The sequence below is a fragment of the Phoca vitulina genome, unplaced genomic scaffold (assembly GCF_004348235.1).
Source record: "Phoca vitulina isolate PV1807 unplaced genomic scaffold, GSC_HSeal_1.0 scaffold45, whole genome shotgun sequence".
Classification (NCBI taxonomy): Eukaryota; Metazoa; Chordata; class Mammalia; order Carnivora; family Phocidae; genus Phoca; species Phoca vitulina.
In genome coordinates this window covers 10,022,581-10,046,698 of record NW_022589748.1, presented here as the reverse complement: position 1 = coordinate 10,046,698, position 24,118 = coordinate 10,022,581, and the positions used below count along the sequence as shown (strand labels likewise).

General features: G+C 51.5%; 4 protein-coding genes across 12 annotated transcripts in view; 3 read left to right on the top strand and 1 right to left on the bottom strand.

The window, feature by feature from the left end:
* SRCAP (Snf2 related CREBBP activator protein) overlaps positions 1–3,059 on the top strand; it is a 32,528-nt gene extending 29,469 nt beyond the window's left edge. For 3 of the 5 annotated variants that reach the window (XM_032430699.1, XM_032430700.1, XM_032430696.1), the window contains one exon: positions 24–3,059. In XM_032430699.1, coding sequence (XP_032286590.1) covers positions 24–2,708 — 2,685 coding nt within the window. In that variant the 3' untranslated portion in view covers positions 2,709–3,059. The remainder of the gene's footprint in view (positions 1–23) is intronic. The other 2 variants (XM_032430697.1, XM_032430698.1) reach the window with 1 other exon arrangement.
* A 125-nt stretch (positions 3,060–3,184) lies between these two features.
* On the top strand, positions 3,185–6,624 carry TMEM265 (transmembrane protein 265). Of its 2 annotated transcripts, XM_032430707.1 has the most exons (3): positions 3,185–3,683; positions 4,723–4,893; positions 6,131–6,624. In XM_032430707.1, exons 2-3 carry the CDS (start codon positions 4,726–4,728, stop codon positions 6,290–6,292), a joined length of 330 nt encoding a protein of 109 aa, XP_032286598.1. In that variant the 5' UTR covers positions 3,185–3,683; positions 4,723–4,725; the 3' UTR covers positions 6,293–6,624. The 2 variants fall into 2 exon arrangements, with proteins under 2 accessions (XP_032286598.1, XP_032286599.1); XM_032430708.1 differs by lacking the exon at positions 3,185–3,683 and having other exon boundaries at positions 3,692–4,893.
* Positions 6,625–10,340: 3,716 nt separating this feature from the next.
* PHKG2 (phosphorylase kinase catalytic subunit gamma 2) lies at positions 10,341–20,029 on the top strand. Of its 2 annotated transcripts, none has more exons than XM_032430702.1 (10): positions 10,341–10,500; positions 10,902–11,014; positions 15,139–15,314; positions 15,590–15,644; positions 16,665–16,730; positions 16,817–16,980; positions 18,787–18,877; positions 18,977–19,130; positions 19,203–19,328; positions 19,435–20,016. In XM_032430702.1, the coding sequence occupies exons 2-10, from the start codon at positions 10,920–10,922 to the stop codon at positions 19,726–19,728; spliced, it is 1,221 nt and encodes a 406-aa protein (XP_032286593.1). In that variant the 5' UTR covers positions 10,341–10,500; positions 10,902–10,919; the 3' UTR covers positions 19,729–20,016. The 2 variants fall into 2 exon arrangements, with proteins under 2 accessions (XP_032286593.1, XP_032286592.1); XM_032430701.1 differs by having other exon boundaries at positions 10,470–10,573; positions 19,435–20,029.
* Positions 20,030–20,087: 58 nt separating this feature from the next.
* Positions 20,088–23,771, bottom strand: CCDC189 (coiled-coil domain containing 189). 3 transcript variants are annotated; one of them, XM_032430704.1, is made up of 9 exons: positions 23,431–23,771; positions 23,072–23,103; positions 22,604–22,669; positions 22,271–22,440; positions 21,642–21,712; positions 21,325–21,441; positions 21,173–21,242; positions 21,004–21,099; positions 20,088–20,289 (listed from the first exon to the last, which is right to left on the bottom strand). In XM_032430704.1, the coding sequence occupies exons 1-9, from the start codon at positions 23,632–23,634 to the stop codon at positions 20,111–20,113; spliced, it is 1,005 nt and encodes a 334-aa protein (XP_032286595.1). In that variant the 5' UTR covers positions 23,635–23,771; the 3' UTR covers positions 20,088–20,110. The 3 variants fall into 3 exon arrangements, with proteins under 3 accessions (XP_032286595.1, XP_032286597.1, XP_032286596.1); XM_032430706.1 differs by lacking the exon at positions 21,004–21,099; XM_032430705.1 differs by lacking the exon at positions 22,604–22,669.
* Positions 23,772–24,118: the final 347 nt, after the last annotated feature.

Below are 24,118 nucleotides of genomic sequence, written 5' to 3'. Positions count from 1 at the left end.
TGTTTGGGCTCTCTTGTTGGTAGGAACAAGTGGAAGCTGCCCGCAAGGACCTGGACCAAGCCAAGGAGGAGGTGTTCCGCCTACCCCAAGAGGAGGAGGAGGGGCCAGGGGCTGGGGATGAGGTTTCCTGTGGGACTGGTGGAGGCAGTCACCGGCGCAGTAAGAAGGCCAAGGCCCCTGAAAGGCCAGGGACTCGCGTCAGTGAGCGTCTTCGTGGAGCCCGGGCTGAGACTCAAGGGGCAAACCACACTCCTGTCACATCCACCCATCATACCCGTAGCACTTCCACACCCCCACGCTGCAGCCCTGCCAGGGAGAGAGTTCCCCGGCCAGCACCTAGGCCTCGACCCACTCCAGCTTCAGCTCCTGCTGTAATTCCTGCCCCAATCCCTGTTCCAATCCCTGCCCCGATCCCCATTTCAGCCCCAAATCCAGTAACCATGCTTCCTGTTCATATCTTGCCTTCTCCCCCACTCCCTCCTTCACAGATTCCTCCCTCTTGTTCTTCTGCCTGTACCCCTCCTCCTGCCTGTACCCCTCCACCAGCTCATACCCCACCTCCCACCCAAACCTCTCTCTCAACTCCTTCCTCCCCTCTCCTGCTTGGTCTACCTTCTGTGCCCATCTCCCCCCCAGTCACCAACCTCCCCTTTGGCTTGGGGCCTGAGACAGAGCTGTGTGCACAAGCATTGGCATCTACCGAGTCCCCGGAGCTGGCTGATATGGCCAGTTCCGAGACTTCCCCGCTTACTCTTGTGCCCCCTAAGGATCTGTTGCCACTTGCTGTTGAGATCCTGCCTATATCAGAGAAGAACCTTTCTCTCGCCTCTTCTGCACCTAGCCCAACCCTGGAGGCTGACAGCATCCCCAACGGTCAAGAGCAGGAAGTGCCAGAGCCTGCTGAGGGGACCATCCTCACATTGCTGCCTGATGGTGAGGAGGTGCCCTCGTGTCTGAGTGAGAGCAATGGGCTGGATCTCCCACCTTCAGCATCTGATGAGCTACTTCCGGAGCCATTGGAAGCTGACAAGAGCTCAGAAGAGCTGGTGGAGGCCCAGACCCCAACCTCCAGCCCAGAGAAGACACAGGAACTTGTTTCAGCAGAGGTCGCAGCCCCATCAACCTCATCCTCCGCCACCTCCTCGCCTGAGAGTCCTTCACCTGCCCGGCCCCCTCGGCGTCGCACCAGTGCTGATGTAGAAATTAGGGGTCAGGGGGCTGGTCGGCCAGGGCAGCCTCCAGGCCCCAAAGTGCTCCGCAAGCTGCCAGGACGGCTGGTGACTGTGGTTGAGGAGAAGGAATTGGTGAGGCGACGGCGACAGCAGCGGGGAACTGCCAGCACCCTAATGCCTGGAGTCTCTGAGACTGGTGCCAGCCCGGGAAGCCCATCTGCCCGCAGCATGTCGGGGCCAGAATCCTCACCTCCCACCAGTGGGCCCTGTGAAGCTGCTCCCCCATCCACACTGCCCACCCCAACTCAGCAGCCCTTCATAGCTCGCCGTCGCATTGAGCTGGGGGTGACTGGTGGGGGCAGCCCAGAGAATGGAGAAGGGGCACTGCTTGCCATCACCCCTCCAGCTGTGAAACGTCGGAGGGGGAGGCCCCCCAAGAAGAACAGGTCTCCAGCAGATGCTGGGCGAGGGGTGGATGAGGTACCTTCATCCACCCCTAAGGGAAAAACCAATGGGGCTGACCCAGTCCCTGGGGCTGAGACCCTTATTGTTCCGGAGCCTGTCCTGGGACCCCAGCTTAGTCCTGGGCCCCAGCCTCTTGGACCCCAGCCAATTCACAGACCCGAGCCCATCATCCTCTCACCTGTGGAGAAAAGAAGGCGTGGGCGGCCCCCTAAGGCACGAGATTTGCCCATTCCTGGGACCATTTCCTCTCCAGGGGATGGCAACTTAGAGAGCCGGACACAGCCACTCCCGCTACCACCTCCCCTGCCACCACTCCCACCACTCCTAGCCTGTCCCACTGCTACTGTCGCCAACACTGTCACCAATCTCACCATGTCAACATCCCCACCCAAGCGGAAGCGGGGCCGACCTCCCAAGAATCCACCATCACCTCGGCCCAGCCAGCTCCCTGTCTTGGACCGTGACAGCTCTTCTGTCCTTGAGAGTTGTGGATTGGGGAGGCGGCGGCAACCCCAGGGCCAGGGGGAGAGCGAGGGTAGTTCCTCTGATGAGGACGGAAGCCGCCCCCTCACCCGCCTGGCCCGCTTGCGGCTGGAAGCGGAGGGAATGCGGGGACGAAAGAGTGAAGGGTCCATGGTGGTGGCTGTAATTCAGGATGACCTGGATTTAGCAGATAGCGGGCCAGGCGGGTTAGAATTGACACCTCCCGTGGTCTCGTTAGCTCCAAAACTGCGCTCGACCCGGCTGCGTCCAGGGTCTCTGGTCCCCCCACTAGAGACTGAGAAGGTGCCTCGCAAACGGGCAGGGGCCCCAGTTGGCGGTCCTGGGCTGGCAAAGCGGGGCCGCCTACAGCCCCCAAGTCCCCTGGGACCTGAGGGTTCAGTAGAGGAGTCTGAGGCTGAAGCCTCAGGTGAGGAGGAGGACGGGGATGGGACCCCACGTCGCCGGCCTGGCCCCCGCCGACTTGGTGGGGCCACCAACCAAGGGGACCAGCGCATCCTGCGCAGCAGTGCCCCTCCCCACCTGGCTGGCCCTACTATTAGTCACAGAGGCCGCAAGGCCAAGACGTGAGTGGGCTGCTCCTCCACCTAGGCTTTCTGCCATGGCCCCTCTTCCTCCACAACCAGGCCTGACTCTGTTAACCACTACTTGAAGTCTTGAGGGGGAAAGCCTCCAGGGAGACATAGGGGCCTTCTCCCTTCTTTCCACCAAAGTAGGGGGTAGGCAACTGGTTGTCATGGAAATGGGGCTCTTCACATACCCCTTCCCTTCCACCCCACATGGCTGGGCAGTGTTAAGGGTGGCAAGATAGTCTCTGTCCCCACCCCCTTGTACTTGATTCCCCAGCTATCTTTCACAGCCCCCCACCCTTAGGGGAAGGGGGAGGGGCTTCTCTCTACCATGAGTTTTTTTTTTTTCTTTTTTTTTTAAGAAGAAAAAATAATAAACTTAGTTTCTGTATGAGCATCCGCGTAAGGAGGCTTCTGATTTTCTGGTCTGGTGGAGGGTTGGGTGGGAACTTGGGCACCGTTTTCCTCCTCTCTCTTGTTCTTGCCAAAACCCTAGTACCTGATCTCTAACCCAGAATTATGTGTCTTTGAGGCAGAAATCACCCAAGAGGAGGAAGATTTGGCAAATCTGATCTGGTAGGGTGCCTTTCCTTAAAATTTCAGTTTTAAGTCACTCCAACTCATAACTTTTTCTTTCCTCCTATTCCCTTAGTTCCTGGGCTTTTCCCTCAGAGCTCTCTGATGCCTCAGACTTTTCCCTGCTTTTACCCCCATTGCTCAGGTGCTTTCACTCCTTTTCCAGAAGGCAGGCATCCTACCTCCAGTTGTTCCTTCCCCTCCACCCCTTTGCTTTCCTCCATCTTGCCAAACTAGTTTGAGTCAGCCACACCCCCTTCTGAGCTCCTGGGGCTTTTCTGGCCACCCAACCCCACCCCTGGGCTTGGCTTGGAGACCTGAGTCAGCTCCATCTCCACCCAAGCCAAATCAAACCTGAGGCAGGAGCCGAAACTCACAGTCCCTCGAGGCCTATAGCCAGGTAAGAGCCCCTGTTCGTTTTTACATTTTCTTTGGTCTCAACTCCCTGGACCCTCTCCTTGCATTCTCCCCCTAATGACTGTATCTATGTTAACCTCATCAGTTCTTTCCTCATACCCACTCTCCTGCAGCCTTGTGGCAGAGATTCTTTGGGCTCTGTTTATCTTGCCTCCTTTCACTCTATCCTTTATTGCTTGTGTTCAGAGAACTGTAAATGGCTCCGTTTGTGTAGGATGTAGGGGGATGGTTGGAGATGAGGGTGGAAAGGTGGTTTGATGCCACGGCTCAGAGGACTTGAGAAGTTAGGGAGATGAGGAATGATTAAGCAGGTTTCTGTGTGGGTTATGAGGTCATAGTGTTAATCTGAATATATTGTGTGGCCTGGGTTAAAATGGAGAAAAGAGGTGGCAGGGAGTCAGCATAGCGAAGGAGGCCCAATTTGGGGAGGTAAGGTTTTTCCAATGTTCAGCTTCCTCAACTATGAAGAGAGCTTAGATGGGTCCTTTCTCCCTCTTTTCCCCCATCCCTGTGTTTTCATCCACTGTTTTCACATGAAGTGGCTGCTCTGCTTGAAGTGGGGTACCAGGGCTTAGGGTGCCATTTTGTGACCCCTCCTTAATCTTCAAGGGCAGCTTCTGAGGGACTTCAGAGAATTTTAAGGCCCTTTGAAATACAGTTTAAAATCACTGATTTGTGTAGTCTGATTCCTAGCAGCTTTTGAGATTGTGTTTCTCCTGCTTGTCAGTGTGCACCTGTCATTTTGTTTTTCCCTACTTGTCAAAACAGTTAAGTAATACAGATAATGCTATGTTGGTGCCGGCTTGCCTTTAAAGACTCAATCTTAGGCTGAGAAAAAAGGATTCCGGCCGCACATTTCCGCTCTTTGGTCTCTGAGTCAGGAGGGGAATTCCCCAGTAAGGCAGCATTCCTGAGAGTTGGGCCAGGTCACGAGGACACATCAGAGAGAGGGGTGGAGTCTGACCCAGCCAGGCCGATGGCTCAGTTGTTGGGCTTACAATTACCTTGACTATCGCCCACAGGTGATGGAGGACGAGGAGAAGGCAGTGGACACCTTGGTGAGCAACATGGGAGCTGCTCATTCTCCATCCCCCATCCGCTGCTGCTGGCTCCGCCTCCGCTACTTGGCGGCTACTAGCATTATCTGTGGCTGCTCTTGCCTGGGAGTCGTGGCCCTTGTGTTTGCCATCAAGGTGAGGAATGCAATGCCTATGGGAGCACGGGGCGGGTGTAGTTAGGCAATGATCTGTCTACATTGATCGCACAGCTACTAAGTACCTGTCAGCTTGGCTCCGGGCCTGGTGTCAGAAATAAGAATGACATGGTTCCTGCCCTCAAAGGGCCCACAGTCTGATGAAAGAGAGAACTGTGAAAATGGGTAATTAATGGAATGTAGCTCATCAGTATTGTGATGGAGGAAACACAAGGTATTCTGGAAGCTAGGGAGGATATGTATGTGTGATTACATACGTGTGTATGTAGAGTAGGTGACGGGAAAGTAACCTTAAAGGATTAGTGACTAAGGGTTGAAAGAGTATTCCAGGTAAAGGGAGCAGTGTGTACAAAGGCCTGGACTATTAGTTCACACCACCAGACCAGTGAGGAATGGTGACAGATGAAGCCAGAGGGTCCAGATTCCTAAGGGCCTCCCAATGCTGTGCTTGGAGTTTAAACTTCACCTTGAAAGTAGTGGGGAGTACTTTCAAGAGTTTTTGCAGAGGAGAGTGACATAGTCAGGTCTGTGTTTCAGGGCCTACCTGGAGGATGGATTGGAAGTGGCAGGACTCGAGGCAGTTGAGCAGTGATTAGAGCAATCTGTAGCAGTCGGGAAGAAGCTGTGGGGTTTTTGAGAGGGCTCCACCATTTCCAAACACCGGGACTGCACATGTACCTTTGGAAAGGCCACACAGGCTAACTTAAATAGCATGCTGGAATTTTCTCAACCCTGGTTGTATTTTAACAATCAGAAACTGTATTCTTATCAGCATGAGAATTTCTAGTTTTGTCAGGTCAAAATCATAAAAAGAATCCTTAATAATGAAAGCGATGAGGCCCATTGGGCTAATGAGAAGGGGGTGTTGTTTGGCTGGACGGGAGGGAAATATTCCAAGATAGCCCTCGGTTTCTTGCCAAGGATTCCAAATTCTGAATGAACGTGGGATGAGTAGAAAGGATGGGGGATAAAAGGATTGAAAAGTACTTTCCCATATGTGATCTTGTGAGCTAACAGTGGCTACTCGGAAAAGTACACAGTGCTGAGTGGGAACCTTACTTTGCAGATGAGGCATGAGAAACAGACATTGGAAAGGGAGGGCAGGGGGGTTGGGTGTCAGGTTTTGAGCCATGACAGGGATGGAGGATTGGTGTGGGGCAGTGGGCACTTTGGGGCAGAAGCAGGGGGAGAACCTAACCAAAAACCTGCCCCCACAGGCGGAAGAGCGGCATAAGGCAGGCCGGTTCGAGGAGGCAGTGCACTGGGGGGCCCGGGCCCGGAACTTCATCCTGGCCAGCTTTGCCGTCTGGCTTGCTGTCCTCATTCTGGGCCCCCTGCTTCTGTGGCTGCTCTCCTACGCCATCGCCCAGGCTGAGTGACCCTGGGTGGCCTCTGCTGAGAGTCAGCGAGACCTCCTGGATCCTGCAGTGCGGCATTGCTAGGGTCTGAGGCCGGCAGTGGTCCTTCCTGGCTGGAAGGATGGTGCCTCTCTCAAAGGTCTTTGGAAGAACTCTTCTAGACCTTTCTAAAAGGAGGCAGCAGCTGAAACTGTTGAAGGGAGGCCAGCCTGCTCTGTTCTTTCAGTGCCCACCATCCCCTATTTCCCCCAGCCTACTACATCCTAGGGGCCTCGACCCAGAGGTGGGGTTGAAGACCAGGCCTGATTTTATTAGAATTTGTTTTGTAATAAAAATCTTTTTTAGTGGTGAAATGTTCCTGTCTAATTGTTGTTCCCCTACTTTCCCTGGGCCCTTGGCAAGAGCCAGACTGGACATCTGACTGATGGCAAAAGTCTGCGTTTTCCCTTACTTAGGAGCTCCAAGAGGATTTTTCGTTTTTCCTTCTCCTGTAAGTTTCCCTTCTTGGAAAAACCCCAGCTTCTCCCTTGCACATCAGCAGAGAGACCCTGCGGCCAGATAGGAAGAGGAGCCGCAGCAGCTACTCTTCATGGAGTGCTTCCTGTGTCCCAGGCTGCAGTCTTAGGCGCTTTCTATCACCTAACTCCTGCAGCCCTCACAGCCACTCAGTAGGAGGTCCCACTGTTTTCATTTTATAGTTGAGGAAGCAGGCGCCCAAGGTCATACAGCTAGTAAGAGGCAGAGCTGACATTGAACCCAGACGCTTTGGTTCCAGAGTTGAGAGAGGAATGAAAGGGTTGGATGGCAGCTGCAGTGAATTTCTGCCCTGGATATGAAGCTCTGTAGGATTATAATGAATTTTCATATCCTTTATCTTGGGCCTCCCGGTAATATTTTAAACATTTTAAATTGTGAAGTATATCACATATACAGGAAAATTTCCAAAATGAGAACATAGCTTTTAACAAAGCTAACATCTGAAAACCACCATTCAGTCAAGAAATTGAACATTGACAGCACTCCAAAGCCTCCTTTAGACCTCTCTCAATCACTGCTCCTTCCTTTCTTCACACAGATACCTAGCATTCTGACTTCTAACAATGGAGTTTAGTTTTGCCTGCATTTGAACATTTATATAAATGGAATCCTATGTATTCTTTTTATGTTAGGCTTCTTTTACTTAACATTGTTGGTGAGATTCATCAATATTGGGTGTAGCTGTAGTTGTCATTACTCTGTAGTATTCCATTATATGAATATATTAACAATTCATCCATTTTCTTTTGGTGGACTTTTGGGATGATTCCATTTTGGGGATATTATGAATCTTGCTGCTATGGACATTCTTGTACATGGCTCTTGGAGTACATATGCTCTGGGAATTGAATTTTTGGGTTACTTCACCATAATTCAGAGACAGCAGAGCACCTAAAGGAATTCGAGATATTTGTTGCACTCTGAAGAGAAGATTAAAGGGGAAGATGGTTGTCTTCCATGTTCCAAAGTGCCTCAGGAAGGAAAAGTGAAGAGTATCCATTGCTGGTCTCAGAGGTTGGAGTTACAACACTGGTTAGAAGCCACACCTAGGGCATTGGTTCTCAAGCTCAGTTTCACCATAGAACCACTTGGGGAGCTTTAAAAGGTACTTATGGGGGCGCCTGGATGGCTCAGTCGTTAAGCGTCTGCCTTTGGCTCAGGTCATGATCCCAGAGTCCTGGGATCGAGCCCCACATCAGGCTCCCTGCTCAGCGGGAAGCCTGTTTCTCCCTCTCCCACTTCCCCTGCTTGTGTTCCCTTTCTCTCTGTCAAATGAAGTCTTTAAAAAAAATAAATAAAATAAAAAAATAAAAAGTACTTATGCCTGGGCTTCAGCCCTACAGATTCCGATTTAATTGGTGTAAAGTGCTGCCTGCCTGGGCATCAGGGAAACACATTTTAGAGAAATTTTTTTTACAGAAACCTTTTTTTAAAGCTAATATTTCAATAATCAGCAGCTTTAGGTTACTAGAGACTAGATCCCATTCCCCCAAAGTGATTAAATGAGGTCTTGCTATTTTTTATTTTTGTTTTTTTTTAGGTCTCACTTTTTAAAAAATAGTAGAGAGAAAGGGAAAGAGAGCACAAGCAGGGGGAACAGCAGGCAGAGGGAGAAGCAGATTCCCCGCTGAGCAGGGAGCCCGATGTGGGACTCGATCCCAGGACCCCGGGATCATGACGTGAGCCGAAGGCAGGCACTTAACCAACTGAGTCACGCAGACGACCTGGGTCTCACTATTTTTAAACTCAATTTTGAAAAAATTTCAAACCTACTGAACAATAAGAGAATGGTACAATGAACTCATGTGTGCTCTTCACCTAAGTTTATAATTTTTAACATTTCACCACATCGGTTTTACATCTAGGATATACATACTGGTATTGCAGAGCCATTTGAGAGTAAGCAGAAGGCCCTTCGTTCCTAAATTCTTATTTACAATTTTTAGTGTCAATATGATCTCAGATTGTTTTTTAGTTCAATTTGTTTTATCCATTACTGTCATCCTTCTTAAAATATTTGGTTGAGATGTAATTTACATGAAGTGCACAGATCTAAAGCGTGTGGGTTGGTGAATGTTTCGTATGATCCCAACTGTAATCACCACCTAGGTGAATAGAACATTTCTAGCACATCAGAAGGCTCCCTCATGTCCCTCTCAGTCTCATTCTTTTTGTTCCTGATTTTGACCCGTGGAAATTGCATCAACCTGGTTCTTGTGTCCTGATAAGTCCCCACACTTCTTCACTTGCTTTCTGGCACAAATTATTCCAGGCTCATCTTACACTTTCTCTGCTCCAGCCTGGGAAACTGGCCATTTCTCCCAAGGAGTCCTGGTTCCTTGAACTGGGGACTGTTACTTTGAAATCGGTATCTAGACTAGCTGTGCTCATTCTCCTGAGATGTTCCTGCTTCTAGGCCCTTTCAGAGGTTAGAGCTAGAAAATATCTAAGCTATTTTAAATTTGTGTTTAAAATCATACCTCCAGTTTCAATCAGTCATAAGGTTCTCTCTCTCCCCACCTCAAATTCCATAGTCCCACAGTAATAACCTTGGCTGCCAAATACATCAAATGTTTATTCATTTGCAAATATATATAAATATAAATATATATATTGCTCAATTTCTGAATAATTATCCCATTATACTACCAAACGATAAGCCTACTAAGTAAAGTTAAAGGTTTCTTTGCAATTATTTTGTCTTTAGATTGATGGTATAAAGTCAAAATACTCTGTTGGATTCGTTTTTCTTTTATGATTGTGATCCCAAAGTGACATTTCTAAGATAGTTGTTAGAAGGTTAAATGAATTCATTCTGTGCCTCTTTTGCTGGAACATAACTTCCACAAGGGTAAGGACTCCCTTCGCCCCCCTGCTGATAGTTTAGCGTTTAGACGCTCGGCAAATATTTATTTGAATGAGTAGGTGAATGCCAGGGTTGAGCTGTGCACTGAAAAGGCTTATGAAGTAAGTCGCTTCTGGCAATCTCTCACAACTCGGCAGGCTTAGAGTGTGATACTCCCCAAGGCTTACGGGAGGCGGTGGTGGAAGACTGGGAAAATATATAACCCTAGATGGTGAGCACGAGGGCTTTGGAGGTATTCAAGAATCGGAGCAGCCAGAGGACTAAGAAGCCACTTCTGGTTGACCGGCCGTGGTTCGTGTAAGTCCACACCAGCAGGCAAGTTGCGGTCCAAGCTGCGCGCTCCGAGCGTTTTAAGAGCTGAAGGCGGCCCCTCAAAGCACGCACTTTGGACCAGGCTGCCAATTTTAAAAAGAGCGGATTTGGACAGTGATGCTAGGAGGGGAATGAGGGAACCATGCCCAAGTCAGGGAACCGGAGGCGCAGCGAGTCCCGCGTCCTAGATACCTAGAGGCCACGCTTCTGGGTAAACCTAACTTCCGGGTCCCGTTCCTGGCCTCCAAGCCCACTAGTCAACAAGCTCCGCCCCTGCCGTCATCTGCAGATGCTTGCGCTAATTGGCTGCTTCTGAAGTCCCGCCCCAGCGTCTCAGCCTTAGGTAACTCCGAGCTCCAACGCCCGCGCCAGCCTCGGGACTCTCCGCTTCCTATTGGACTACCAATTTCCAATCGGAAGGGTATTTGAACCTCAGTCTTCACGCGGCGCTGGCCATTGGCGGACAGGATGGGGGCGGGGCCTGGGGTCGTTGCCGGCGCCGCCCGGGTGTAAGGTAAGGAACTAGAGGCGAACCCCGCGACACAGCTGCCTCGCGTCGACCCTGGCTTCTCTCTCCGCCCCCGCGGGTGAGCCTGCGCGAGACCCCGCGCCCCCTCCCAGCGCCCGCCCAAGTGCGCCTGCGCAGCAACAGCCACCTGCCAGTGTGCCCCTTCCCTTCTTCCTCCGCACCTTTTCCCTTCCCCTCCCCCGCCCCCTCCCTGCCCTGACACCCTTCACGCCCCCTAGGCCCTTTCGTAGGGTCTCCCCAGCCCTGATCCTTCCCCCACCCCGTCCCCATCCCTGAGGATCCTGGCGCCCCAGCCGCAAGGGCTGCGCCTCCGCGAGCCGCAATGTGCGTCCTCCCAGAGCCTGTGGGCCTCACTGCCCTCACTGCCCTCCGTTTCCTCCACACAGGCCCCCACCACCTTCAGAATGACGCTGGACGTGGGGCCGGAGGATGAGCTGCCCGACTGGGCCGCGGCCAAGGAGTTTTACCAGAAGTACGACCCTAAGGACGTCATTGGCAGGTGAGGCTTAAGCCAGGGAAACAGAGGTCCAGAGAGGTCGGGCCCTAGCCAGAATACAGTGTTCCATCTGAGGGCTGGATAGTTCTAAATGGGAACGAACAGTGGTTAGTGGAGGAACATTTGGTGACTAAACTCTTTCTCTGGGTCAATCCCCATTTCTTCCAAGTTCACTCATTTATGTGTTCAACAAACATAGTTAAAGCAACTATGGTCTGCCAGACACAAAGCTAAACACAGGGAGGGTAGAAGAGATGTTTATGCCTTGGAGGTGAAGTGACTGAAAGAGACACATGAGCATTCAAGTAGTATCAGGTTGTGGCATGGGGCTCAGAAAGCCACAGCTTTCCACAAGGGGTGATATTTGGGTCTTGAAGGATGAGTAGGAGTTCAGCATGCAGAGAATGGAAGGAAGGCCTCACCTGTAGAGACAGAGGCAGGCACACTTATTCATCCAAGGTTTCCTAAGCACATACAGTGTGCTGGGTGCAGTGTGCAAGGCACTGGGGATACACGCCCCACATGTTTTCTGTTCTCCTAGAGTTTGTATTCCAGTGGTAGAGACAGATGATAAAACACAAAAACAAGATAAAGGTCATCATCTGCTTGGGTGAGGGAATGAGAGTAATTAACGGGACTGAGACTTGAAGGATGGGAATGAACAAGATATATTTGGGGCAGAGGGAACAGCACATGCAAAGGCACAGGCAAGAAAGGGCCCATTCAAGTAATAGGCAGATGATCATGGTGATTAGAACGTAGTAAGCATGGGACAAGGTGGAGGAAATTAAGTTGGAGAGGTAAATAGAGGTTAGAGTATGTAGGGCCTTATGCCATGATAAAGAATTTCGATTTTATTCTAGTGAAACTGGTGGTTTAAAACAGGGCAGTTAACATGGTCTCATTTATATTTCTGTAATTTGGGGGCTAGGAACTTAGCCTTTCTATGCCCCAGTTTCACCATTTAGATTGGGAATAAAAATAGACCCTATCTTGTACGTTGCTGTGAGCGTGGGAAGAATTAGTATGATAGTCTTAGAACACTTCCTGGCACATGGTAAGTGGTCAACACAAGTGTGTTACTACATTTTAAAAAGATCACTCTGGCTCTTGTGTAGAAAATGGATAGGAGGGGGACAAGAATGGATGTGTAGAGACCAGTTAGGAAGCTGTTGATTGATTCAGGCAAGAGATGGTGATGGTTTAGGTTTGAATGGTGGTGGTAGAGATGGGGAGAAGTGGATAGATTGAGGTGATGATTTGAAGAGAGACTGATACAGATTTCCTGAGAGACCGGATATGGGCCATAAGAAGAAGGGAAGGAAACAAGAATAATGTCTAAGGTTTGGGTTTGAGCACCTGAGTACCATTTTCTGAAATGAAGAAGGCCAAGGAGGATCGGACTGCCGGGAGGGCCAAGCAAGTCAAGAGTTCAATTTTGGAGATGTGAACTTTGAGATCTCCCAACTGGAGCTGCCAAGTAGGTACATGTGTCTGCAGCTTGAGAGAGAGCTGGACTAGAGCAATAAGTTTGGGAGACATTAGCATATACGTAGTAGCTGGTGAGAAGATACGTGGGGAGAGGTGAAAGGGGCCAAGCTCAGGCCTTGGGGCATGTCACCATTGGGGGTTAGAAAAGGAGGAGTCAGCAAGGGAGACTAAGGAGAGAGCATCTGTGAGTTAGAAATAAAAACACAAAAAGAATGTGCTTCTAGAAGGTTGGCGTGGTCTGCTGTGATCAGTACTGCTGAGGCCAGGAAAGCAGAAAGGGCTATGACTATTAGATTTGTTCAGACTCCTTTCAGATATCACATGGAGATATTAAAAAGGCCTTTGGGATCAGGAATTCTGGAAAGGAATCAAGGTTTGAGGCAGTGCGGTGGGAGCCGTTTGTACAAATGGTACTTAAATCCCCCGGGACTGGATGGAGGTCATCAGGGAGAAAGAGTATCTGGAAAAGAAGAGAGCTGAGATCCAAGTCCTAAGCTGATGCAGGGTTTCAGGACCAGGTGAGGCTAGGAGAGCCCTTAGGGCAGAACAGTGGTTCCACTTCCACGGGGCGCAGAAAGATCAGTTTTGGAGAAAGCAGGTCAGGGGATAGGGTCCTTTATCATACCATTCCGGCATTACTGTAGTAGCATCATCCCCGGTCTCCATCTTTTCCCTGTGTTTCTCCTGCACAGTAAGTTAACTGCCCACTCTCACTAAATGAGTTCCCAGAGTACCAGTTTCTTTACGTATAAAGGTCTGAAGCCTTAAAAGAGCTTGCTGCATTCTAGAAATTGGTGATAAGTTATAAGTCACTGAAGCAAAGATTGAATAGCAGGACATAGCCAAAAATGAGGCTGAAAAGAAACCGAGACCATTTGGTAAAGGCCTTGAATGACAGGTGAAGGAACTGGGATTTGACTTCTATCTTACAAGGGAATAAGGAGACAGTATGGATAGAAACCAGTTTTGAGTGCCCTCCATAGTTAATAACTATATAAGGTTGAAATTATTAGGTCTCACTTAAAAAGAGCACAGTTGCTCTAGGGGTCCTGCTGAGGAATGAGGGAACACTTAGAACTTAGGGAATTTAAGCTGGAACGTTTTTAAGCAGGAAATGACATAATTGGGGCGGTCATAAGCTCATTCTGGAAGCAGTGCGGCGGATGGGTTGCGGTGGCTGAGGTTGGCAGCAGGGAGATCAGTGGGGAGGCAGTTATGGCTATGGGGGTGGAGTACTAGGAAACAGATTTGAGAAACAGAATGGAGTGGACTGGTTGGATGTGGTGGATTTTGAAGGAGAGGGAAAAGCCAAGAATCATACCAAGATTTCTAGTTTAGGAGTCTGATCGAATGGTATTACCGTTAATGGAGATCAGGGAATTAAAACTGTGTAGTGGCCAAGAATAAGACAGTAGGAAGTGGTGAGCATTGTAGCAGCTGCAAGGTTCTTGTCCCACTTAAGATAGTAATTCAGAGGGGCGCCTGGGTGGCTCAGTCATGCCTTCGGCTCAGGTCATGATCCCAGGATCCTGGGATTGAGCCCTGCATCTGGCTCTCTGCTCCGCGGGAAGCCTGCTTCTCCCTCTCCCACTCCCCCTTGCTTGTGTTCCCTCTCTTGCTGTGTGTCTGTCAAATAAGTAAATAAAATCTTAAAAAAAAAAAAAAAAGATAGGAATTCAGATTTGAAAAGAACAACTCACTGACCAAACAGAACACATCTGTGGGCTGTGTTTGGCTGGAGGGTCAGTGGTTTACATCTCTTGATGGAACCAGAGATGTGGGTGACAGGCATTCTAAGCAAAGGGAGTTATGTAAGGGCAAGGAAGCCGTGAAGGGCAGCCAGGGAACCAGCACAGGAAATGTGGTGTGAGATCCGATCTTGGAGAGATTTGTACTTAGCCTGAGGTACTTGTAGGGTCATAAGGAATTGGTGACAGATTCCAAGCAAGGAAATACCTGTCTAGGACTTTCTCTTCACCATGCCAAATGGGCTTTTCTGCTTCTACCTCATGTCTTTCGACATCTCTTCAAGATGTTGTTGTCCACATTTCAGAGCCAACAAAGCAAAGTCCAGAGACCTTATATCAGCGGGTCACTTGGAGGTTAATTAGTGGCACATATGGGGCCTACACCAAGGTCTCCTGATTCACAGCTTTGGGCTTCCAGTCAATGGTCTGATATTTATTTGGAGCCTCCTACACTTGAGGTATTGTAGGAGAACTTTGGGATTTGGAAGGGGTAATCAGGGAAGTGTTGAGTAAAATTTGGAGGGAGCCTTAGATCATTTCTTCCTGCTTTCTCCTTTTGGGGTTCCAGGAGGAGGGGCAGGTTCTGGGGCTCAGTGTGGAAAGGACCTGCCTAGGCTTCTCCATGCAGAGAATGGCAGAGATTGGATTCAAACCCAGGACCCCCCTGCCTTCCCTTTGAGCTTTGTGTTACACCTTGCTGGGTACCCAGGTTGCTTGCTGAGGCTACCGTGAAGCTACTGTAGGCCAGGGTGAGCCCTGGGAGGCTGCCTTGTTGTTCAGATGGGTCTTCAGAATATGGTGCAGTGGGTATGAGGATGGCAGGGCTCCATTCTGTGTGGAAATGAGAGAGCAGGAGGCCCTGACTCGTGTGCGGTCTGACTCTGGCAGAGGAGTGAGCTCCGTGGTACGCCGTTGTGTTCATCGAGCTACTGGCCATGAGTTTGCGGTGAAGATCATGGAGGTAACAGCTGAGCGACTGAGTCCTGAACAGCTAGAGGAGGTGCGAGAAGCCACGCGGCGAGAGACGCACATCCTTCGCCAGGTCGCCGGCCACCCCCACATCAGTGAGGCTGCATTCCCTGCTCCTGTTAGCTGACAGCCACCTCCTGCTGGCCCTGCCCACAGCCCAGTTCCCCCAACACTGCCTCCATGCCTCTGCTCCCTTCGTCATGGCTCCACTCCACCTCAAAGTGTGGCCAGCCTTTGGGTCCCTACTGCCTCCTTTTGGTTCTCCTTCCTTCCCAGTAACAGCCCACTGCCACCTCGGGGTGGAAAGCCCTTTTAACATGCATCCGCTCCTTTCCATCTCCGTATCTCTGCCTTTCTGCCTCTTTCCCAGTCACTCTCATCGATTCCTACGAGTCTTCTAGCTTCATGTTCCTGGTGTTTGACCTGTGAGTATCTCCCTGCCCTGATCTGAGAAGCCTCCTCCTTCTCCCCTCCATGCGTGGCCCCAGCCTGACAGCACAGTGGGCTAAGACTACCCCGCTCACACCTTCCTGTGTGCCCGAGGCTCGGGCCCCTCTCCCTAGGTGCCCTGATGAGGCAAGTTCTTCCAGAGTGTTCATGACCAGCCAATTAGAAAGGGTTTTCATGACCCTCGGGGTCACTGTCCCAGTCCCCCATGGTTATAAGATTAGGAGGGAATACTGAAGAGCTGACCACTTATCAACAGATTCTCGCTCCCTTGTCTCTTGCTGTTTAACACCCTACGTGGTGTTTGTCTCTGCCCATCAGTTCATTTCCTGGGTAGTCTGAATCCGAGTGTGAGATGTTCTACAATATAACGTAAACCAGTGCAAAGGTACTTCAAAAGAGAATGGTTTGAATAGCAAATATTTAAGAGACCCCTAGAAAAATTTCACAAAGTCTGCATACAGAATGACCCTCTGCAAAAGTTGGGGGGGGGAGGTAGGAAGTATCTGTCACCTCATCATGCAACTTTGCAGAACAATTATATGCCCCCAAACAACACCTGATTTCAAGGATTGTAGAGTTGCAATTATAAATTCAGTTTTTAAAGACAAGATAAAAATAAAGTCCTATTCAACTTTTTTGCTGTTATTAACTGTGAAATTTTGGTCCATGGTCTAAATAGATTCACTTTAAAAGGCCCTCTTTGAATATAATTAGTCTCAGATAATGAGGACCTCTTATAAATTATTGTTCCAAGAAGGCACGTATTTTGCTGACATAGCACCCTCCCTGCAGAGTGCCTATATTTTGACTGCCAACCCCCTGGGCCAAACTGCCCTGGCATCCAGTTCACTCTTGGAGCACTCTAATCGCTCAAGAAAAAACAAAGAGGACTCTCTCTTCACCGGTCTCTTCCATGGTATTTTCTGTGAGCACTGGCTTATTTTCTCCACCCCCATGTAAGGTACACCTACCTCCCAACCCCTCCTATCCCTTAGGATGCGGAAGGGAGAGCTGTTTGACTATCTCACAGAGAAGGTGGCCCTCTCAGAAAAGGAAACCAGGTAACGACTGAGCCTGCAGCCCGTGGGGTGATGAGGGGGCGGGGCGGGGTAGGGAGAAGCAGAGGAGGAGACTGCGCCTCCCCCAGGTCCATCATGAGGTCTCTGCTGGAAGCAGTGAGCTTTCTCCATGCCAACAACATTGTTCACCGAGACCTGAAGCCCGAGAATATTCTCCTAGATGACAATATGCAGATCCGACTTTCAGACTTTGGGTTCTCCTGCCACTTGGAACCTGGCGAGAAGCTTCGAGGTGAGGGGGCTTGGTGCCCTAAGAGGCTTGGGAGGGAAGGAGACCCAGGCCTGAGGCCGGTTAGCTGGGTCTGACAGTCAAGTACCCAGGTACCAAGAAAAGGGGAGAAGTCAGTGAGCACTTGCCAGGTACCCTCTGGGTACAAAGCCTCGTGTGCGTCTCAGAGTGGGCTTCCTGGTCTGGGCGGGGGAGGGGACAGAGCCGAGCGCGCAGGTCGTGGCACACAGCAGCAGGGGCCCATGCGAGGGGAAGCCGCCAGGGAGGAGCACCTGATTCCGCTGGAGGGCCCCACAGGGGCCCCACAGGGGACGGGGCTCCGGGGCTGGGCCTGGCCCCTGAGGAAGATGGCGGAGAGGGGCTAACAGGCCTCAGCTGTGTGTTTGGGTTTGGGTGCAGACAGGACCGCAGTGTGCTGCTTAGGTGCTAGGAAGAGCCCGCCGCGGCCGGACGGTGGTGCCCAGCTGCCGCACCCAGTGTTAATCCAGTTGTTGTGACAGAAATATTTTTAGTGCACATGGAAAACTTCACAAAGTTTGTGGACTCCTCAGAGCCGTTAACATCCTACTTTCTCTCCCTCAGCGGCTTTGCGTTGTGCTATTAACAGCTAACGTTCACTGGACCACACTAAGTCTTTATACAGCTGGGTTCTCTAGGTCCTCTCGACAGCTCTTTGAGATAGCATCTGGATCACCATTTTATAAATGGGCTTAAAGAGATAAGGGGACTTGCCCACAGCCAGGTAGCTGGGACTTGAACTTGGACAGTCCGACTCCAGAGCTCATGTTCGTAACCTATGGACTTAACACGTTTGTCTTGCGGATGCTGTGCTTTGTTTCCCTTTGGGCTTCCCCATACACTTCTCCCCATTCTGGAACCATCTTTGCCCCTGCTCCACACCACCCTTGCCCTTGGCTTTAGGAATTCAGGTTTCCCTTTAAAGCTCCAGGTTGGGTTAGATACCGTGCTTTCTCTTCTTGTATCTTCTCCCTTCAGGACACACCTCTTACTCTATTATTTCTTGTTTGCTTTCCGGTAGACAGTGTGGTAAGGGCACATCTAATTCACTGGCATCTAGTATGGTGCCTGGTACGTGGTGGGCATTCTTAAATACTTTTTATAGAAATGAATTTCCCGGGAGAGTCAGGCCTATTAAGGCCTATTAAGATTTCCTGGAAGTATGCCACAGTTCGGCAATTGCCGGGATGGAAGAATTGGTGCCTGAAGTGGTAGAAGCAGCTACAAATAACACGCTCGGATCAAGTCATGGAGGGCTCTGTGCTGGAGCTAGACTTGAGCCTGAGGCCATATGGGGGGGGGTTGGCAGCCAGGGAAAGGTTTTAAATAAGGGACTTACCTAGTGTGTGCCTTAAGAAATCCCATATTCCCACTCATTCTCCTTGGGTTTGAGTGGTGATTCCACTACACAGAATAGCAATCACAGGAGGAGGAATCGATTTGGGCAGAAAGAAACAGAAGAGTGAAGATTTGTTTTCCGTGTGTATTATGTACGTAAAAATGTGACAAAAGGTTGTGTAAGGAGTGGGTGGGTGGGTTGGAGGTGGCAAAAGATATGGTGGGGTAGGACCTTGAAGTCAATCTCAAAATCAGGTTTTCCCAGGAAGGCCGCCAGGAACCTTGGGGCATACTTGAGTTGTTCAGCAGGGATAGGGGCTAGGTCAGCCCTTAGGGGAGGACGGGCAGGAACAGAATGGGAACACTTAACGGCCCTGGCAGGGTTGAGGCTCCAGCAGAGGTCTGGAGTTAGTTAGCTGGTGGCATCCATCAATCTCAGCCCTCTCTCCCCAGAGTTGTGTGGGACCCCAGGGTACCTAGCACCAGAGATCCTTAAATGCTCCATGGATGAAACCCACCCCGGCTACGGCAAGGAGGTCGACCTGTGAGTTTCTGGTCTCCCTACTTCCTTCCTCCTTTGTGTCCCATCTTTCAACACGTCTGCCTGGCACCTAGTCCTGCCTGACTCCGCTCTCTTTCCCAGCTGGGCCTGTGGGGTGATTTTGTTTACACTCCTGGCTGGCTCACCACCATTCTGGCACCGACGCCAGATCCTGATGTTACGCATGATCATGGAGGGCCAGTACCAGTTTAGTTCGCCCGAGTGGGATGACCGTTCCAACACCGTCAAAGACCTGGTGAGCTGGGGCCATGAGAGGGCTAGGAAGGAGGTCCAAGAGCTGCCTCTCATACTCTGGGGTTTCCCCTAGATCTCAAAGCTGCTCCAGGTGGATCCTGAGGAGCGCCTGACAGCTGAGCAAGCCCTCCAGCACCCCTTCTTTGAGCGCTGTGAAGGCAGCCAACCCTGGAACCTCACCCCCCGCCAGCGGTTCCGGGTAAGCCTGAGAGATCAGGGTCTGGGCCTGCTCCTCTGTCCCGTGATCTTTCTCATGTGGTGGCTGCTCCACTGGAGCTCACACTGCCCGCCACCCCCTCCCCCAGGTGGCAGTGTGGACCGTGCTTGCTGCTGGACGAGTGGCCTTAAGCACCCAGCGTGTCCGGCCACTGACCAAGAGCGCACTGCTGAGGGACCCTTACGCGCTGCGGCCAGTGCGGCGCCTCATCGACAGCTGTGCCTTCCGGCTCTACGGGCACTGGGTGAAGAAAGGTGAGCAACAGAACCGAGCCGCCCTCTTCCAGCACCAGCCCCCTGGGCCTTTTCCCATCTTGGGCCCTGAAGAGGAGGGGGACTCAGCTGCTATCACCGAGGAGGACGCCATGCTGGCACTGGGCTAGCACTTCGGCCCCGGGGAACCCCAGAGTGCAGGACTCTCCAGGAGGAGGATTTTTATCATTCCAGCCCTTCTGGGCTTTGGCCTCAGGCCCCCCCAGCCTGGCCAGGCCCACCACTGCTCATACTACCATAAAGACCAGCTGTGTACACCTGTCCCCACCAGCCAAGACTTTGGGATCGGAGCTGAGGGGGAAGGCAGCCGCGCGCAACAGCATGCCTGGCCTTGTCAATGCTGCCTCTGCTGCATTTGCAATAAAATCTGCACTCCGGAGGGAGCCAGTGCCCGGAGTGTGGTGTCCGGCTTTGGCAGGGGAGCCCAGAAGGTGCTCGGGGCGGGGATGGGGCTGCCCTGCCCTGGGCCTTTATTGGGGAAAATGCTGGGGGTCACTTGGTCTTGTTCTTGCCTTTGCCGGAAGGTAGCTGGAAGGGCCGCTCTAGTGTGGTCAACTTGCTGCTGAGCCTTTCCTCGCTGGCCTGGAGCCGCTCCTCCATCAGCTGTTGGAGCTGCCTCAGCTCCTTGTTCATCTGGGTCCTGATGTAGGCTTGCAGGATGGAGACGTGGCCTGCCGGGGGCAGGGAACAAGGGGCAGGTGAGCAGAGATGCTGTGGGGCTACACAAGTGGCAGGGTAGCTTCAGTTCAGGAAAGGCCAGCTAACCCTTCTATGGGGGGGGGGGGTGGACTGGCCAGGCTGGACTCTCTGGGTTGCTGATCAGCAGATAAGTGACTTTACACAGGTGATTCCATCTTTGCATACCTCGGTTTTCTCCTGTGTACAGTGTAGATAGTGATAGCACCTAGTGCCTAGGCCTGAAGGAAGATTAAATGTAAAATGCTCAAAACAGGGCCTGCCTGGCACCACAGTATTGCCAAATGTGCGCTGGCTGTTACTGGTTTTTTAAATTTTTTTAAAGATTATTAGAGAGAGTGCGTGCACATGCGTACGAGCAGGAGGGACAGAAGGAGAGGGTGGGAGAATCTCAAGCAGACTCCGTGAGCTGTGAGCTCGTGACCTGAGCTGAAACCAAGAATCGGCTGCTTAACCCACTGCGCCACCCAGGTGCCCCCGTCATTGGTTTTATAATGATCCTTTCATGGAGCTCCTGCTTCACCCCCAGCAGCTGCACTCTTATTACCTGTTTGTCATCTTGGACTTCTGCATAAGGAATCATTTGGAGAAAGGACACTGTGCCTAGAACAGACCTGAAGTCCTGATGTGGTCTAAACCCTTCATTTTATGCCTGCCCAAAGTCACGGGGGACCCTAACCCATCCTCACTTGGCTCTGGCTCTGGCTCTGGCTCTGGCAGGACCACTGTTTCTGGTTCCTCCTGCGGGGTGACTGCCTGCTCCTTTGCCTCCTCGCCGCCTTTCTCTGCAGGCCAGAAGCAGGAAGAGGCTTCAGCCCCAGCCCCAGCCCCAGCCCCGGCCCCAGCATTCTCCCTTACCTGTCTCATCTTCTGGCCAGAGCTTGGGTGGCTGTAGCCCCATGTAAGTCAAAGATAGATCCAGCCGCACCTGGGAAGAGGGAGGAGGAGAGAGGCTAAGAGGAGGACATCTGCATTGAGTGAAAGGGGGAGATGAAGAGTGGCTTCCATACCTGGGGTGTGAAGACATATTTGTAGAGCTTGAAGTGGCGGAAGTAGGTGTTGACCACATAGTCTGCCAGGGCCAGCAGCTGTTCCTCCCTAAAGAGGTTGATACTGAAGGGGGGCCGCTGTGGGGATGAGTGGGAGTTAGAGGACTGACCACCTTCAGGAACCCTGACCTTTTCTCCAAGTGCCCAGCCGTTTAGGAGCAGGGAGTACCCCTTGCAGCCTTCAGAGGAAGATGAGGGTGATGAGTGTGAGAGAGGACAGGAGACTGGGCTAGACCTTATCTGTGGGAGACTGAAGATCCCGTTTCAGGGGAACTGACCTTGACTCCGTGGCAAAAAAGGACACTGGTGAAGTAGCGGTAACATTCCTCCACGTTGCCCAAGGGAGTTGCTGGGAGGGAAAGCAAGATGTGACAAGTGAGTCCCCTCCCGGATAATCATTCATTTCACTCACTCACCAGCTACTTACTGAGCATGAGCTTTGGAAATTAACAGATCTAAGTTTAAGTCCTTACTTGTTTCATTAACTCACTCAACAGATAGTACTGCAATGCACTGTTCTAGGCACTGAACAAGACAGACGAGGTCCTGCCCTTAAGTGACATACAATAAAACAAGAAATATGTGATTTCAGCTCTTGTTAAACATTCTGCAGGAAATCAGTTCCAGGAATGAAGTGGGAGGTGGAGGAGGAGCGATTTCATTGAGCAGTTTTTATATTTACGTATATTACCTACAGTATTTCTCAGAACAATCTCATAAAGTTGGTGCTGTCACCACACAAGTTGTCACACACAAGTTACTGTGTGGGTGTCATTACAATAGTGCTTGTAATGACAGAACAAAGATTCCAGGTGGTAATCCATTACTTGCTTCCTGGGGTCACTTGTGCCATCCCAGCCTCCACTGTCCCCTGGGCTCAAACCCTTTGGTAGCCGCCGCCTCTCACCAACACAGGCCTTGTGAAGATCTTGGAGCAGGGCACAAGCTGCCGATGTCTGTTCCAGTGAGAAGCCGTGCTGGCGGCAGAAGAGGAGTGCGTGGGAGAAGAGGTCCAGGGTGATGGCATCCCGCAGGCTTTGCTCAGGACAGCTTAGCCCCAAGAGCTCAGCTAGCACCCTTGGGAGGGACACAGGAAGACAGGCCTGAGCCAGCCCCCCTTTACCACCCCACACTGGTGCACCACGTGCTCTGGAGCTGGGCATTCCTGCCTTCCCTGCCCAGCCCCCTTAGCCTTCCCCAGGAGCCAGCTCTTCTGCTCTTCCCTGTCCCACCCCCATACTCCCTCATCTCCTCAGTGTTGGCTGTCTTCTCCAGCCTGTGCATGGAATGGATGTCCAGGTACTTCCTGTTATAAGAAAAGAGGAGAAAAGGTGTTGGTGGCCATCAGGCATTCGTCTCATGAGAAGGCTGTGATGGCTAGAGCACCGGACTGGGAACCAGGAGACCTGAGTTTGAGGGTTAGCCCTTCCACTACCCTCTCTGGGCAAGTCACTTCCTCTCTGGGTGTAATTTTCTCCATCTTTAAATAAGGGATATGGCTTAAAGGAACTCTCACGATCCTCTTCATTTATAAAGCTGAGGATTAGGAAACTTGAGTTCTTGTCTCTGCCACTCCCCAGGTGGCTTCAGTGTCTCCGTTTATACAATACTCCACAGCAGTCGATATTGCATTTACATCCTTAGTCTTCTTCCCACCCTCCCTCTTTGGACTGAGGAGGCAGGAAACCCCAAGATTCTTCACACTCACCACATGCAGATCCGGGGCTGGGGCAACGGGGGCTGCGGAGAGAAAACGGAATGGGCAGGCGGAGCTGTGCCATCCCTGGCCCCAGTCCCTGACCCATCCGGAATCTCCAGCTGGCCTGAGAACCTGCTAACTTGCCTTGTCATTTTAAGGATTATGTACGAGCAACACTGGCAGGCTAGGCTTCAATAGGCCCTAAGTACTATTCATGAGCATTTAACAATCGGAGTCACACACCCCTGCCTCTTCACCAAGGCACCCAGGAAATGTCTTGAACGTTAATAAACATAACGACGGGTGACGCCCTGCCGGGGAGCCCTTTTATAAACATTCATGAGCGGACCACTCTGTCCCGCCCTCACCGGGAACAGGTTGGCTGCAGGATCTTCATCCGCTTCTATCGAGGCCGCGGTTCTGGACTCGGTCCGCACACCTGTTACCATCCGCGTGACGGACCCATCCACTGAGCTAAGGTCCTTCTGGTGTTCCCGCTGCAGTTCTGAGGGCTGTTCAAGCTCCGACTGTATCTTCAGTGCCATGAATTGGCTGGACTTCTGGCGGATCATCTCGTCGCTCTTCCTAGCCGCGGCTCACCACAGGCTGTGCCCCTCCTGGGTCCTGGGAATGCCGGTTCTTGGGCCTCGACTGTCAAGCCCTCCCTCCAGCGACGCCTCACCCAATCTACGCCGCAGAGAGGCCTCGTGCAGCCAATCCGCGGGGGGCGTCTCCCTCCGTCTCAACGGCGACCGTTGCTAAGGGAGCTCGTGGAGGGCGGGAACAAGTGTAGGACGCCCGCCAATCAGTGAGAAGAGAATGCGCGTGCGCAATAAGCTTCAAGTACCGCCCCCGTGCCGTCGTTTCAAAGTGGCTAACAGGAGGCAGGCGATTCCCTCAGGGCTGGAGGATGTGAGTGTGGTGTCAGTTGCCACGGGAACTGTCTGCTGGCCAATCACCGAGAGAAAGAGATGGTGTTCAGGAAGAAACCAAACGGGGCCCGAGAGGCGGGACAAAACGCGACCAATAGAAACAGGAAATGAAATTTCGCCACAT

What these genes read in the sequence shown, in the direction of transcription:
- TMEM265 (XM_032430707.1), top strand. Translation starts at nt 4,726, where the DNA reads ATGGAGGACGAGGAGAAGGCAGTGGACACCTTGGTGAGCAACATGGGA. An exon ending in CCCTTGTGTTTGCCATCAAG is followed by an intron (nt 4,894 to 6,130) that starts GTGAGGAATGCA and finishes CTGCCCCCACAG; the next exon opens with GCGGAAGAGCGGCATAAGGC.
- PHKG2 (XM_032430701.1), top strand. Translation starts at nt 10,920, where the DNA reads ATGACGCTGGACGTGGGGCCGGAGGATGAGCTGCCCGACTGGGCCGCG. An exon ending in ACCTGGCGAGAAGCTTCGAG is followed by an intron (nt 16,981 to 18,786) that starts GTGAGGGGGCTT and finishes CTCTCTCCCCAG; the next exon opens with AGTTGTGTGGGACCCCAGGG. An exon ending in CCCCCCGCCAGCGGTTCCGG is followed by an intron (nt 19,329 to 19,434) that starts GTAAGCCTGAGA and finishes CCCCTCCCCCAG; the next exon opens with GTGGCAGTGTGGACCGTGCT.
- CCDC189 (XM_032430704.1), bottom strand. Translation starts at nt 23,634, where the DNA reads ATGATCCGCCAGAAGTCCAGCCAATTCATGGCACTGAAGATACAGTCG. An exon ending in CAGCCCCGGATCTGCATGTG is followed by an intron (nt 22,670 to 23,071) that starts GTGAGTGTGAAG and finishes TTCTTATAACAG; the next exon opens with GAAGTACCTGGACATCCATT. An exon ending in AATATGTCTTCACACCCCAG is followed by an intron (nt 21,243 to 21,324) that starts GTATGGAAGCCA and finishes CCCTCTTCCCAG; the next exon opens with GTGCGGCTGGATCTATCTTT.